Source organism: Spinacia oleracea, chromosome 1, assembly GCF_020520425.1.
Source record: "Spinacia oleracea cultivar Varoflay chromosome 1, BTI_SOV_V1, whole genome shotgun sequence".
Taxonomy (NCBI): Eukaryota; Viridiplantae; Streptophyta; class Magnoliopsida; order Caryophyllales; family Amaranthaceae; genus Spinacia; species Spinacia oleracea.
Window position 1 is genome coordinate 124652473 of NC_079487.1, and position 16352 is coordinate 124668824.

General features: G+C 36.9%; 2 protein-coding genes across 3 annotated transcripts; one reads left to right on the forward strand and one right to left on the reverse strand.

Annotated features, from left to right (window-relative positions):
• Positions 1 to 12918, forward strand: LOC110784478 (uncharacterized). Of its 2 annotated transcripts, none has more exons than XM_021988933.2 (13): positions 1 to 168; positions 247 to 308; positions 409 to 474; positions 2868 to 2949; positions 3057 to 3124; positions 3233 to 3334; positions 3596 to 3685; positions 4645 to 4719; positions 8658 to 8690; positions 8982 to 9068; positions 9705 to 9767; positions 10067 to 10145; positions 12563 to 12918. In XM_021988933.2, exons 1-12 carry the CDS (start codon positions 114 to 116, stop codon positions 10124 to 10126), a joined length of 843 nt encoding a protein of 280 aa, XP_021844625.1. In that variant the 5' UTR covers positions 1 to 113; the 3' UTR covers positions 10127 to 10145; positions 12563 to 12918. The 2 variants fall into 2 exon arrangements, with proteins under 2 accessions (XP_021844625.1, XP_021844626.1); XM_021988934.2 differs by lacking the exon at positions 12563 to 12918 and adding an exon at positions 11776 to 12094.
• Positions 12919 to 13269: 351 nt separating this feature from the next.
• On the reverse strand, positions 13270 to 15962 carry LOC110784440 (pectate lyase). The gene is made up of 4 exons (XM_021988896.2): positions 15632 to 15962; positions 13961 to 14642; positions 13573 to 13815; positions 13270 to 13488 (listed from the first exon to the last, which is right to left on the reverse strand). Exons 1-4 carry the CDS (start codon positions 15826 to 15828, stop codon positions 13270 to 13272), a joined length of 1341 nt encoding a protein of 446 aa, XP_021844588.1. The 5' UTR covers positions 15829 to 15962.
• Positions 15963 to 16352: the final 390 nt, after the last annotated feature.

Sequence of the window (16352 nt, forward strand, 5' to 3'; positions counted from 1 at the left end):
AATTCCGCAACTTCTTAAAACTGTAATCGAGCTCCACCTCTCTCCCTCTTCTTTCTGTTGTTGACGACGAACGAATTAGGGTTCTTCGTCGATCTCAAAACTCGTCAGTTTCAATGGCGATGCAAGCTGGATTAGGTGTATCTCGACTTCTCTTGTTAGTCGGAGCGGGTATTCCTGTCATCTCTTTCTCTCTCCTCCAATTTCCAATTTTTTTCTTCTTCTTTTGATCGCACTCTTTCTTTGCAGGTTATACTGGCACTGTTCTCGTCAAAAACGGAAAATTATCTGACATCATTGGCGAGCTCCAGGTCTTCCCCCCCCCCTTTTTTTTGTTTTTTTTTGTATTTAAAGCTGAATTTCGAGTTATTTAGCGCTGAATTTGTGTGTTTTTTTTTTTTTTGAATTTAGGGTCTGGTGAAGGGTTTGGAGAATTCAGATGACTCTGCAAATGCTGATTCTGAAATTGCTAAACAGGTTAGATTTTCAATGTATAATCGTCGTTTGTTTTAGCACACTTTTAAACATATAAACATTTAGTTGAAGTCGGAGCATTGATGTGAACCGAAGTTTATAGAAGGACATATTAAGTTGTGACTCTTTAAGAAAGAGGTTGAGTTTTTCTTTGGCAAGGTTTCAGCTTATTAGACTGAGAGCTTGAGAGGTTTTTTATTACCACATTGAGTTTTAAAGTTCGGCACTAAATTTAATTTTTGTAAAACCATAATTGAGATGAATAATTATGTGTGTAGTTAGGGAAAATTTATCAGGACTACCGGACTAGTCTGCATTAGAAATATACTTCGCTTTTCTTCTGCTTATATCCGGTGCGCCCTTTCCTCTTCATTGTCAAATTCGTAATTGAGTCTTACACAACTGTAGTCTGTAGGCAACTGTCGGAGTGAATTATTAGATGCTGTTAGGTGCCAACAAGTCAGTGGCACCTATTTTGGTGCACCTGCGGCAACAATTTAGGGGCACCACATTAAAAGGTGCACCTGGCAGAAATTTAGATGAACCACATTTAACAGGCACACCTGATTTGTGCTTCAAGCTATTGATTTTTCATTTTATCGTTCTTCCCTCTTTTTTTTTTTCCCATGTATGTTCTTCTGAGTGGAGTGTTTATAGATGTGTGCTCTAGATGTCATCAGAAGTGGAAAAAAGAAAGATGTTCCATAGAGTTTGGTGGTTTTATTGTAGGCATTAATTTGGCAGATTTTACTGTGTTGTGAGTAGACCTGGTTATTGGGAATTTGGGATGGTTGTGGTGGGTCAGTGCACATTACGGGGGGGGGGGGGGGGCGGTTGTGGTGCACTTGAAATTAGTAGTTGACAGGGTCAGGGCAGGATCATGCGGGAAGTGGTGTGCCAGGGCTTTAAAAAAAAGGGGTCATTAAAGGCCAAGTTTATGGAAAAATCATGGTCCTTTGCTCTCTCCTCTTGTTAGGCAAAACTCAAACAAACAAGGAAGGAGGATTAGTATGTGACTGTAGACACCGGAATTTTGTAAAGTCGTGGTCAATTATATCAAGATAATATTTCAAAGATTTAGGGAATTTAAACGTAGTAGGACTCTCAACTCTCCTATATAATGGAGTTCTAACATTAGGGTTTCGTCAGGCTTAGATGGAATAAGTCACAAAAGACCCCATCACCTCCCTACTATCAAGTTGTAGGTATGCAGTACTGGAATACGTCGACCAGACCCCCCAGGTATTACAAACCCCGGAAGAGAAGAATCAAGAGAGTTACGGAAATTGTAATCCCAAAAGCATCAATAAAATTATGTACTCCATATTCTTTCTCCTCGTTAAATTTATTTTGCAGGTTTGAATTTTTATGGTTTACAATGACATTAGAATATACTTCGTAGGAAGCATCGTATTTTGCCAAATAGCTTCTTTTTAAAAAAATCAAAAATCAAAAACTGAATTTCAAACCAAAAATGAAAGGCTTTACTTTATTTTATTTCACCATTGGGTAAGCCCTTTCCATAACAACCCCTAGTTGTGAGACCTGTGACTATATTTGCTAGAAAACTGTTGTCTTTGATGGTCCAATGATAAACGTTTAGGGGCTTTATGATAGCATGTATATGTTCTTTTTCCTCTCGATCATGTGAAGGTAGTGACTATAACTGTACAATTATTAAATACTCTGTATTTGCTTGGAGAAGAAGCTTTGTTATTTCAATGAAATTATAATCAAAACACCTATTATTGAGTTTTGAGGGACTGGGAATTCCACACTTCTTTATCACAATCAAATGGTAGTTTACTTGGGGATATTAGGTTTGAAAAGGAGAGACGCCTGTCTCAGTGGGAGAATGACAGCTGCTTGTTTCTGAAGTTCCTTTTTCCTATTCCTCCTTGCTCTTTTGTGTGAGGGTGGGTGATGAACTGAAGATTGGTGGTACCATATGCATTGCATGTGAAACAAGGGAGTGAAAAGAAACATATCAATTACTCTGATTTTTGGACGCATTTCATAGTCTTATTGAGGATAATTAGAAGCATCATCTTTGTTAGAGAGCAGAAGTGGGTCTTCTTCTTTATTTTGTAACACAATTTGAATGTTAGACATCTCTTTATTTTTAGATCATGGGAAGAGGTGGACAGTTAACTAGACATACTGCCTGTTTAGGAAAAAGTTACTCGTATGTTATTTTGTTGGCTAAGGCAATATAAAATGACATGGAGGGAGTAATTACCTAAGGAACTTGAAGCTCTATGTAACTTTTTCTTCTTCCCATCATCACTAACGTTTAAACTAACAGGGCCCCTTGTGCCTCTTTGTTATGTATTCTCTTATAGAATTATGTTTTGAATGGATCGATTATTGTAAAATCCTCACATTGTTATATATAGGTACGCAAGTTGGCACAAGAGGTTCGGAATATAGCCTCATCGAGGCAAATCACTGTGGTGAATGGTGGATCTGGCGGGACTGGTATTCCCCTTTAAACTTTTAGTTGCTCTTATAAATGTTTGTCGTTTCGAATTGGGTTGTGTTGGTGCCTTTAGATTTGCATTTTGTTAATTCTACTGTTTTAGCAGATTTCTCATCTCTTATTCTTCCGGCTGCAAGCTTGGGTGCCTTGGCCTATGGGTATATGTGGTGGAAGGTATAAGCAAAATTTCCTTTTATCCAGTTTGCCCCTCTTTATATTTACCTTCTCATGAGGAAAATGATCAATGATTATGTCTCATGTTTTTCATGGTAAAAATGTCAGGGTCTTTCTTTCTCTGATCTTATGTATGTCACCAAGCGTAATATGGCAACGGCAGTCGCAAACTTGACAGCAAATCTGGATAATATTACCGACAGGCTTTCTGTAAGTTGCAAAATTTTCTATGCTGTATTTATGGACATGGATCAGATGGCGTGATTCATCAATAGAGTCTTTGATGCTGTGTGTGGTCTGTTGTCTTTATCCACCAGAATTTTGTTTACGTATTATGTGATTTTTATCAATGTTATGTCTGCTGCCCTTTGTCCACTGATTTTTCTTCTTCTTTGTTATGTGGTTTGTTGAATTTCTCATTTCTGCCCCTTTCTCCCCTGTTAACTGGTGTTGAAATTTTCAATTCTGCAGAAAGTAAAGTTACACTTGACTCAAAGGATTGAGAACCTGGATGGGAAAGTTGATGAGCAGAGAGAGATGTCAAAACAAATTAAGGACGAGGTACGCTTAGAATATTTACCCTTTTAATTCTACAGTTTCTACTTTGCACGTCTTTGATCCGTCCCGTCATTCTGTGGAAGTTTCGTTCTTTATCTACTTCATAGACAAATGCATACTTTCCCTGTTGTTTACTGTGCAAGTTAGTTTGAGGGGTTTTGCCTTCTGACTCTTCTCATTGGAAATCTTCTTACTATCCTCTTGTGTATGGTGTATATGTTCTGTTCCATGTCACATCATCATTTGCTCCTAAAATAAAAGATTCATCTGATATTGGAGCATGAATGCTGCTGAGCTTTTTTCTGAAAATTTTGGAAAATAGTGACAGAAAAGAACAAACCTTTTTTTTGTTTACATAATCTGTTGTGGTATGGTGTGTATATATACCTGTACTTTCTGATGTAATAAACTGCAAAGAACTTGATCTAAACTAAATCTTCCAACTGAGACTGTTGAGTCTAAATGGTCACCTCTTATTTCATCATAAATGGGATAATCCCATCATTCAGACACTATCCATTATTACTAGTTTCTGAGAAAGAAGTTAACATTTACTTTTTCAGTCCCCAATACACCTTTGACGGTTTAATTTTGTGTTACAGGTAAAATACTAAAAAAATATTTTTGAAATATGCTATGAAACAAATCTAACAGGATTCTACATACTAATGTTTTTTTCTTATTAATATAAAGTATAATCAAGTATGTGAAAAAAGGAAAAATGTCAAAGGTTATAAAGTTCGACCTTCAAAAGATAGTAGGTTTTAATTTCCTTCTCCAATAGTATTTAATTTTTCTTTTGGATCCTGAAAGTATTTGATTATGTTTTGAAGAGAATGGTTCTTTTCCCTGGCCATCCTTACTTGGAACTATTTGCTTCTCCAATTATTTATCATATGTGATTTTTTGATATTGCACTAGTGGATGGGTCACCATACTAATCTTTGATGCCTCTGAATCAGGTCTGTAAAACTCGTAGCGAAATCGACAATGTTAACAGCCAGTTATACGCCTTAAAAGACACAGTAAACAGTTTGGTGAGTTAATTGTAAATGCTATATTATCCTGTTTTTGTATTCCTGTTAATTTGAGCACTACCTTGAACGTAGGGTTGGGAAAAATGATTTTGACCATGAACCTGCAATAGAATGCGATGCAATGATGCATTACAGAACCCCTCACCAACTTGAATTCATCTGTTAAACCCCACCGTTTCAGTGCTGTTTACTTTCTTTCAGCCTTCAAAACCACATTTTGACCATTATATGCTGTTAGAATCTAATTGTAAAAATTGTAAAAATACTCCATATAGGAAGCATTTTGTACAGAAACTTTTTAGAAAAATACTTTTCTTTTTAACAAACTTACGACTAATCATTGCCCACTTTGATCTTATTCATTCATTATCATTACCAGAAATGGACATTGATCTTATAAGTCAAAATAATACTCATGGCCTCATGCTTAGTTTTAACTTTAAAGTTACCATAGTTCAAAACTCCTTACAGTCTAGGCGCCGGAAACAAGGCACACCCTTTTTTTTTTTATTATTATTTAATTTCCACTTTAAGAGCCCGAATAAAGTCAAAATAAGTGGATAAAAAGAAACTATACTCTTCAAAATAAAAACCTTCAAAAGTAGAATTCTGAGAAGAGAGGAAGGGGCCACGTGACTATTTAACTCACTAGTAAGGGGGAGTGAGGCACCTATCTAGTACACTATTCAAAACAAAAGGGAGAAGAAAAAGAAAGCAAATACTCTGTACTTGTGTAGCTTGTACAGGTCGCAAAGGAGAAAAGAAGATGAAAGAAAAGGTACAGGCAAGTTCACTTAGAGAAAAATTTGAAACAATTAAAAGAGTAAGGGTGAGAGAAAAGAAACCGAAGAGAGAAAAATGATAAAAACCGCTGACCGGAGAAAAGAAAATTTAACTGAAAACACTTGACAAGTTGAAAACACTGTAGGACATGGCACTGCGGTGCCGGACTGCGGACCACCAGTGGAGATAGGTCACTCACAGTCTGTCCTTACGGCGAGTGCTCCACAATTTGAAAATTAGTTTTTTTTTCTTTCTAAATTGGGGGTTTCAATTGAAATAGAAGATTATTCGTGCAACTGAGGGGATTTAAATCTTTAATTCAAACTTTTTCAGTTCTTCTCACACGCGTCTCTATAGAAGGCGTCGCCTTAAGCCTCGCCAAAAGTGTCCTGAGGCGTGCGCTTTTTCTTGCCTTTTGGACTGTGCTGCTCCTCACTTTTCCAATTCCCAAGGCGATTTCTTTTGCTCCTTGACTAGCCTTGTGGGAGCTTTTTAAAACTAGGGATTCATATTAAGGACTCATGAACTAGAGGGATTTGTAACTTAAAAACTCTCCAAATCTAAATGATTACAGAAAAGCAAGTCAGTTCAAGGAACTTGTTCATTTGTTTGTTATTATTGCAAAAAGCTCATAATATGATGTGCTTTGATCCAAATTACTTCAAAATTTAAGAGATGGGATGATGGGAATAATATGATAAAATGAATTCATTTCTTTTTTTTAAGAATAAAAGCTAGAATAAAAGCTAATTTTATATGATTTTAAATCCAGAAATTTTATCTACAATTCGCGGATACTTGATGTAGGAGGAAAACACGCATCCTTGACCCATGGGGTCGATTCAAAACCGATAAATTCGAGTCTTGCTCGAATTTTCCCACATTACACCAAATGGCCAGACCTACAACTAACCAAATCCTATTTACCGCAACATGCCCCAATTACATGTTACGACTTACAAGTCTGCTAGTATGTATGAAAAGTGTTTCTCCCATTTGATCTCTCTCTCCCTCATTTGTGTGTTTATGATTAGTTTTGGTCATGTTTCAACATATGATGCATCAACACGTCAGCTGAAATTCTGTATAGCATGTCGTATGTCAAGTACATGTGAAACACATGCCCACACACTATCAAAAGTGTTGGTGAGAGACCATAACACTTTGGCAAACTATCTTATGGGAAAACGTCTTTATATGCACAAGAATGTGTTTCTACCCCTCATAATATTTTATTAACTATGAACCTTTTTTTTAAGGTGAGGCTTGATTATTGTTAGAAAATTGTAAGGTGCTGGATGTTCATTTCTAAGCTGAGCTCTTTGTAATCATGCTCTGACAACCAATTTGGGAAAGTTCCATTTGTATTTAGCGTGCGATAATGTGTGTAGCTGCCATCATTTTCTCCTCTTTTACTTTAACTCCCCTTTCCTTCCTTTAGATATATAGATTTATCTAAATTTTTTTACGGATATTTCATGAAATACCCCGAGTTTTGAAGAAATTCACCAAATGTCCTCAACTTTCCATAATACATAAAAATACCCCTATATCAATACTTAATACACCAAATACCCTTGATGACGTCATCAACCCCAATTAACCCAATTAACCAACCCATTAACCCATTTCTTCCCACTTAATCCACAAAAATCCTAATTAACCCACTTTTCTTCTTTTTTCTTTTCTCTCTCCCCAATTTCTTAAATGGGGCTGCTGATTTTCCACCTCCACCATCTGATTTCTTTTCCCTCTCCTCACCCTCTCCGACCGCCGTCTCCGACCACCTCCACGACAAGCTTTCTCCGTTCCTTCATCTTTCTTTCATCGTCTTTCATAAGAGAATCACTCAATTTCTGCAGCGCTTTCATGGTCGGCGACGATAAAGCTCCAAACAGTAAGCCAAGCTCCGCCCTCTTTGTTCTTCTCTCTCGAGTCCATTAAATCTCAGCAAAGCTCTTGATCGTCTCTCCCTTTCCGGCGAACTCATCAAGTTCCGTCCTCTTTGTTCTTCTCTCTCGTTCATTTTCTTTATCAAGTTCCATCCTCTTCCATCTTTCTTTCTCAATTTGGGGTTTTGGGTTTAAGAAATCAGATAACTCAATTTGGGGTTTTGGGTTCCCTTAATCGTGGTTAATTGATGAAAGAAATTCATGAAATTGCCGATTAAAGGAGCATCAATGGTGGGTGATGAAACGGTGGCGGCAAAGGGTCGACGAGGTTGGTCGTGGAAAGGGATGAGGTGGCCACAACAACACCTTCGTCGGTGGCATAATAGGGAGAAGATACAAGTGGATGCTAACTTATTCGTTCTTGTTTTCCAGCCAAAACGGCGGTGCAAGGTGGGTTTGCTGAGTTGGTGGTGGTGACTGAGTGGTCCAGAAAGGTGGAGAGAGTTGGAGTATAATTTTGGTTTGGTGGTTACTGGGATTTGCAGGAAGTGATTTGGTGATTTCGAGGATTTCTGGGCCTTGGGTTTGACGAGGACGGCTGAGAAGGTGGTGGTGGCGGGGTGCCGGAGGCAGCAGCAAGGTGGCTTCCATGGAGGAAAGGGAATGAGGAACAGGAGAGAGAAAGGAAAAAAATACGGGTCAATTAGAGGGTATGGGTGGATTAATTAAAAGATTAGTGGGTTAATTATAGGTTAATTGGGTTAATTGGGGTTGATGACGTCATCAAGGGTATTTGGTGTATTAAGTATTTAAATAGGGGTATTTTTATGTATTATGGAAAGTTGAGGACATTTGGTGAATTTCTTTTAAACTCGGGGGTATTTCATGAAATATCCGTTTTTTTTATCATGTTCCAAACGTGTCTGTATCGTTTATCTCGTGTCTTGGGGCTTTTGTTTTCCTTGTGTTTGTATCTCTTTTACAGTTACATGTGTTCCCATGAAAACATATTAGATGGATTGCAAACATTGCGATTATAACCTTTGTCATGCTTCAGCTGAAGCAATGAGCTGGGTCAGACCTGTCAATAATTTCTTGAGGGCTTTTATAAAAAAATAACAATTTGAGGGCACCAGACTATTTCCAGTTTAGAAGTTGATGCTTGAAAAGAAATTTTGATTAGTTTCTATTCTGCTTCTACTTCTTCATCTATAAGCTTAATTAACTAGATATGTTTATGTTTTATTTTCTATCTTATGGCAGGGGAAGGACATGGAATCATTTGAAGCGAAACAGGTACGGTTTTCATTTGACCGTGAATGTTTATTTATTATCATTTTTTAAAATGGTTCTATCTTTCATAAGAGGACCTCTTAAATAAGAAAGCTTGCATAGTTTGATTTAGGGAGATTACAACTTCTTGAAACCTCAAACCAGTTCGCAACGTAGTAAACTCAAACATCATTGTTTAGATTGCATCTAGGTGGTTTCAACTTACTGCAAACAAGGATAATATATTTCACAATAGTTTTTGGTTCATGTTCTTCTCCACATTTACGCCAAATAACAATTTTGGTCTGTTTGCAGATGCTTACACTTAGTGGTGTGAAATACTTGTGTGATTATGTTGATGGGAGGACTTCAAAGGCGCCTAAGATTTCTCAACACCTTCAGGTATTTTGCAAGAGTTCATACATCCTAGTTTCTGCCAGCTTGATAAATTGATGTCATTATTGTACATGTGAACTATTGTCGGTGTCTGTACTGTGGCTTCTGTTGAAGATGCTTCTGTTCTATTTTTGGGTTGGATATAAATCCTAGAAATGGAATCAAATGTCTGTGTCCACTAACTAGCTAAACTTTGTGATAGTCGATAACCTTTCGTAGCATACTTGTGAGTCTGTGATTCAAAGGAAGAGGGAACTGCCAAGTTGGGCTGGTTTAGTGGTTGAATGAGCTGTAAGATGGGAATAAATGGGATATTGTGTGGCTTTATGTTTTGCTTGAATTCCAACTGACTAAAGCATTTTCTTTGCTGGGAGCTGTGTTGAACGGACAAGTCTTAAATAAACGCATCTTATTAAAATATGTGTCGGACAGGTTGCTTAGTCGCTAGAAGTGATTTTAAAGAAATGGATGTATTCATCCTTCAATACTAGAATTCGGCCGAAAAACAATCATTTCCAATTGTCTTGTGAGTTCTGTTACGCAAAGTTGCAAACTAGCTACCTGTGAGACTGTCTCGTGTAAGAATTTCTCGAGTCGGAATGGTTATTGAGTCATTGACATACTACTTGATTGGCATCTCAGGAACAAGTCAAACATGGCAAAATTCGTGCTCAGCTCTCATCTTCAAATGCTCTTGGCCTCCAGGTTTTATCTTAACCTTCCAAAGATATCAGTGAAGATGATTTTTTAATTATTGTGTCTCTATTCTCCAGCTTCTCATTTGTGTGGTAGCTTGGAAGCCATTTTCTTGCAATATATAGAACTGACATATAAAATTGCTATTCATCATAAACAAATTTGCCTCGAAAACATTACATCGTTGTTTTGTGCCCTAGTACTGGGTTCTCTGTCATAGTGTCATGGTTCAAATCTTTATTTGTACTTAGGAAAACTAGACAAATTTTCAATGCAGAGAGTTGCTGACATTTCATCATTATTTTCAGGGCCTCAAAGACATCGCAGAATCAGTAAATGTGACCAGGTCCATCAAAGAGATTGAGTGACCCGCCAAAAAACTCGAAGGTTTGAACATTTTACTTGTATTTCCCCAAGACTTCTTGGGTCTTTGTTATTATTAGATCTATAACAACAAAAATAAAAAAAATACTCCTGAGTGCGGTGGGCTTATTCGCTCGAGCACCGCCAAGGCACCAACTATTTAAAAAATAAAATAAACCACCCCTTAGTTGTTTATTGTTGTATGCACACAGCTACCTTTCATTACTAGCCACTGATTAAGTATTAAATAACCTTATTTAACATTTAACCTCTAATTGGATCCTAATCTTACTAAGTTAGAAAAATTAATTTAAAGCACCCCCATCTGACCCAAACCACATCCATTCCCCTCTACTCTGTGTTCCCAAATATGATACAGAAAAGAGACTCCGTTTCCATGAATTCCATGCCTGATAATCTTAGTTTAAATAGGCGCAAGGCGCACAAGGGTCATGGAGCCTAGGCGCAAGGCTCAGGCGCGCGCCTTTTGGATACAAGGCGCACATAATTTTCTAATAAACCTTAAAAAAAGGCGCGCGCCTTTTGGATACAAGGCGCACATAATTTTCTAATAAACCTTAAAATTCGGTATAGAAAAAAATTAATACAATTTATACTCAAAACAACATATTTCTATTGGAGTGCCATATTTTCTTGCCGGTTCATAAGTATTGCGTGATCCCGTCGATGGAGTGCCAAAATTAGAATCTTCCATGGTAATTACAAGCTGGAAATATGAAAATTAACTCATATTATGCTACTTCCACTACCCAAGAAGCTAAGGTTGTAGAGATATGACCGTTGATAGGTCACATGGGGTGTGTTTATATCATTAAAAAAGAAAAACAATGTAAATAAAATATCCACGTCATCTTATTGCACCTGAAGACTGAAGGCGCACAAGGCGCTGCGCCTTGCGCCTTACCTAAGGCGCACGAAGGCGCGCGCCTGGTTGACATCAGTGAGCGCCTGGAGAGCTCAAGGCGCCGAAGGCTGAGCCTTGGTGAGCCTTGCGCCTAGGTGCGCCTTGGGCGCGCTTTTTTAAACTAAGCTGATAATCTGATGATAATCTGATAGTACTGTTAACCTGAATGCCATCATTCCTAACAATGAAACTATTAGCAAGAGCTTTCCATCCCAAAAAAAAGAAATCTATTATCAAGAGCACCCAATGCCAATGAATAATCACATCGTGCAGCCTCCTCAATTTTTCAAGTCCGTTCTGTATCTCCTGATCAATCACGATTTGGAGTAGAATTCAGGGTTGTGTTTCCATCCCCTTCATCATCAGGTGCATCCCATGTTGTATCATTGTCAGCTTTAGGAATCAGGATTAACCAATCCAATGAAGTACTTCCTTTCAATTTCGAGCTTGTTCTCCTCAGTAGGTTTGAGATCTTAGACATTCTAAAAAGGCAATCCTTATATTCAGGCACAAACATGTTGTTGTCATAATATTTGTCTTCAGGCACAAACACCATTGCAAACGAGGGGAAGAATATGGTGTTCTTGCTTTTTTTTTTTTTGTGTGGGTGGGGGTAAGAGGGCTTTGAGTATGCAAGGTTACCAGGAGGTTTATTTTAATTTTATTTGGTTGATGGTGGTTTTTTGTTAAAAAATCCATCATTTACGCGCTTGACTTCTGTCTCACTAGGCAGCGAAGGTTGTTGCTGAAGAAGGAAACTAATGAGGATGGGCCCCGTTTCTATTTCTATGGGCTGATTTAAAATCTGTCTTCCCTGTTACTACAACATAAGGACTTTGCTAAGAACAGTCCTGGGGATGGCTTGAAATCAATGTAGTTCAAGACTACCATGAATTATTCAGTCTCTTCCCTGCTACATTGCTACTCTGCTAGTCATTTCCTACGAGTCTATCTGTAGTTGTGTCGACATTGGTTATTTCATATTGTACTATGTAAACCAGGGTTTGAATTTATTTTATTAGTTAATCAATTTCCCCCTTCAAGAACAGTTTCCTTTTTGATTGAAGTCTTTTTGTCAGCTTTTCACTAAGGATTTCCATTCTTCTTTTGAGAGTACTTGGTCTCGTTAAATATAGAACGGCAGTAAATTCTATTAAATTTTCATGTTCAATTTGTTTTGCCTTGAACTCTTGAAGAATTCATGTATACACTTATTCAAGTGTTTCACTCATTGCAGCAAAGATGTTGTTAGCTTATGATTGTTGGATAATAGACTATGAAATAGTCAACGTAAATATTAGCATAATCTTTTCATGAAATAGACAATTCTCTTGTATCAATGTAAAAGATTATGCTAATATTAACGTTGACTATTTCATAGTCTATCATTGGAAAATGTATGAATATTTATAAGAACCAATATTTTGATACTGTAATAGAAGTTTCCAGGTTGAATTATGAAGTTAAACTGTTTTTTCCTTCTCAGTTAGTGAATTATCTTCAATGGTCTATTCAGGTCTCTGCATCAGTCAAGGTTTCAAAGTTCTGGAATTTTAAGGATGCTGTGGGAGAAGTAGTATAAGGCAATAATTTTCGTATACTGGTATATATTAGTGAGCAGAAGACTGTAGGAGGAAAAACCATGGCGATTATGTTTTATTTTTTTTGTTTAAGAAAAAATTATGGGCCACCCAGCATCCCGCCCAAGTTTATTGCATAACCATCTTATATTCAAAGTTTGATGTACATCTTGATCTCAAGATCTAACAATGCACCTTCTTTTTATTCGGTTTCAATATAAATGAAGCCGATTTCATATTATAGTTTCAAATTTGCAGAATGTAATGAATTACCCTGTGTTTTTGTTTTGTACGGATTACTAGTTTTCAATCTTCTACAGACTACAGGGATAACCTTTTGCGTTTGGTTAAGGTTATCATTGTAAAGAAGCGATGCTTAATGCATTTGTTTCAAGTCCTTATAGGCAAAAGGACTTTTGGTTTGAGGTATGGTGGTGTTTTGGTGTTTGCGGTCGCAAAATGTACGAGCGTACCGCACCAATTGTAAACTAAATTTGCATACATTTGACAAATAAAAGTTGGGATTTGAATTTAGATTTAGTAGTCATTAGTTGATTACACGATTTGCCCGATTTGACAATCATCTGTTTCTATGATTGATAGTGACTGAGAAAGTGTCTACAGCAATCTCGATACAACTACGTCAACAAGCCAGGTGTGGTACACATTTCAATGGTCCGGCGTATTTGGTTGCGCGTCCGGCGTATCTCCCATCCATTGGCATTATAATCTTACTTTGGACTTGACGTAATTGCAGACTTGCGCGCGACTCCTTGAAGGTAGCACCATTTATCAGCACATCTCTGTTTGAAATCCATGTTCCACTGTCCCATGGCGAATTTGGTATCTGTCTGTGTGTAACCTACTCTCATAAACAAACAATAGTTAGCCAAAACAAGTTCCCTTATCGTACACTGATTGAAGGCATTAATGTTATTATATATACCTCTTTAGCTCTTGGGTTAGGAGGGGCAATGAATCGGTTGCCCTCGCTTATAATGGTTGGGTTCATGCCACCACCAATGGCATACATTAGCCAATGAGTGTAGTCGTTATTGACTATATGAAAGAATCCCATTCTACACCTTGGCATCCTTTGCACCAATCCTTTTCCAAAGTGAGTAAACGCAATTGTTATTTGCATATTCCTATCTTCAAAGTGTGTGTCTGATGCTCCAAACAAAAATACCTGCACATACACATTACACATTACACATTACACATTACACATGAGCTACTTAATAATTGACTACTCTCTCTACGCGCATAAATATTCTTTGGACCACCCTGATGCACAGTGTACCCAAGGGTAATTTTATGCGCACTGACAGTACCTTGTCATGATTAGTCATATGGCAATTGGAAATAGTAACGGCGGTTGAGCCTTTGATGACATCAATGATCCCATCCGCAGCTTTGGAGAAAGAACAATGATCAATCCAAACATGATGTGATCCAAAGATAGAAATGGCATCCCCATCACTTTCAGTCCTGAATCCGTAATGGTTAACTGAATCCCTAATCATTCCTCCAGAACCAGGAACTATATCCACAAACCTAATTCCATGGATGATGACGTTCTCTACATACTGGACAGTGATTCCAGCACCCCCTTCAATAACCACATGTGAACCTCGACCATCAATGGTCTTATTACTAGTCATAATAAGCTCTTGGTTGAGCCTAATTACCATAACAGGGTGAGCAAATACAATCCATAATGGCTCAAGTTGGATGACTGCATGCCTTAGGGTTCCGGGTTTTGGGTTCACCATATCATTGTCAGTTGGGTCAGTGACTAAGTACTTGCGACCGGCCTTGCCACCGGTAGTCCCTCGTCCGAACCCTAACGCGCACTTGGCTAGCTTTCGCCTCTTCTTCTCCCAGTCGGCTTGACACCTCCAACATGCATCGATTGCGTTGAAGAACATGCAACTTTTCTTGTATCTCTTTGCTAATGCCCTCCTTGTGCTGTTTATTCCTACATGTTCATCCTCTGACCACCTGCTTTGTAAACTACACGTACGTGCAAATTTCTTTATCAGCTGGCTATTGAAATTGCAATTTAAATAATGGATAAATAAAGTAATTCTAGGCACCAAATTTTGAATTTTTTTTTTTTTTTGGTGTGAAAGAGGCAGAAGGACGATACAAGTTACAAATAAGGTGGTTTGTGACATATCGTACACAAACTATCAGTTTTACGGTTTTATCCACTTGGCTAAGACATCATTGACATTAGAAGGTAAAACATGTATTATGTAGAATATATGTACGATTGCACGGGTACCTATAAAAATTAAGTATAAAAAATCTCTTAACGATATGTTAACTTTGTGTAATTCGATTAATTTCAATATGTAAAACATGTAACGTTTCCTTATCATTTCATGTTAAGCCGTGTCACAATGATGACATGGCATGCTTATGTGTCATGATTTAAATTGGAATCTAAAATATTTAACTTATATATTCTATTATACATGTTTAAAATAAACGTAAGAAAATCTTAATATTCTAATTTGTTTCTTTATTTATACCTATTACCTTATTTACATATTTTCATAGTAAAAATTTTGCATTGATAGTAAAAATATTATGATGACTCATAGCTTATGTGGCGTCTATATTCACCAATTAAACTCCGACACGTAAGATTGCGACAACTAAATGTTGTCGCAACTTGCGACCTTTATTCCAATTCCTTGTGCATGAAGATATTGCTGATTTGCTTTTTTTTTTTATCGCCTAAATTTTCTTAAATAACAACGTATGAGAGTGATGATTGAAGTTTTAGAACCCTCACATTTACCAGCACTCTGCTCTAATAATATAGATACGTTGAATGCTTAATTATTAGGCGGTTTGTTGGCCGGGGAAGAGACTACGTATGCATGTTTGATGGTTCACGTCAAATATATTACTTTGATATATTTTCCATTTTGCTAAGTACCATAGCGAAACAATATTTTGATGTGAAAATGAAAAGAAAAAAAAAAACTCACATTCGAGTTCGGAAGTTAAGATGATTTGTGACATTAAAGGGATGAGGGTGGTAGGCACCCTGAATTCCTTTCTTAGCCTTTTCCTCACGTAGTTTCCAATAGTTCTCATCTGATTCCGAAGTTGTATTTTGTGACAAAGCCAAGACGGCATACGATAAAGAACACAATAGGAGAAACAATAAATCTTGTTTCCCCATGCTTCTTTTTTGAGGTTGAATTAACCAAAAGGCTTTAATGAATTAAATTATTGTACAATGGTTAATTCAACAGATAGAGGAATTAAGAGATGCTTTATTTATATAATTAACTTAACAACCTTTTTTGAGCAGTTGAACATCTTTCTGTTTCTTACCCTTAATTAGAAGTAAACCAGGGTGATAACTTATTTTGTATAAATAATTAGGGGTGCAAAAATAATTGCTATCTTTTTTTAGGTGGCTTAATTGAAGAACCATTCATTATTTAGGCTTTTAAATATTTCTTTTCGTTATGTATATTGAATATTTATCCAATTTTTTGTTTTTGACAGGATCTATCCAATTATTTTTTTTGTTGTTGTAGAAGATGTATTTACTGTCCATATATATATTGATACGGAGTACGGAGTATGTGGAATTGTTTATTATTTGTGTTACTTTATTCTTCCATATATAATTCAATTAATGATTCTGATAGACGATGTTAAATATAATAATTTTTAAAAGAATGCACGATGAATATA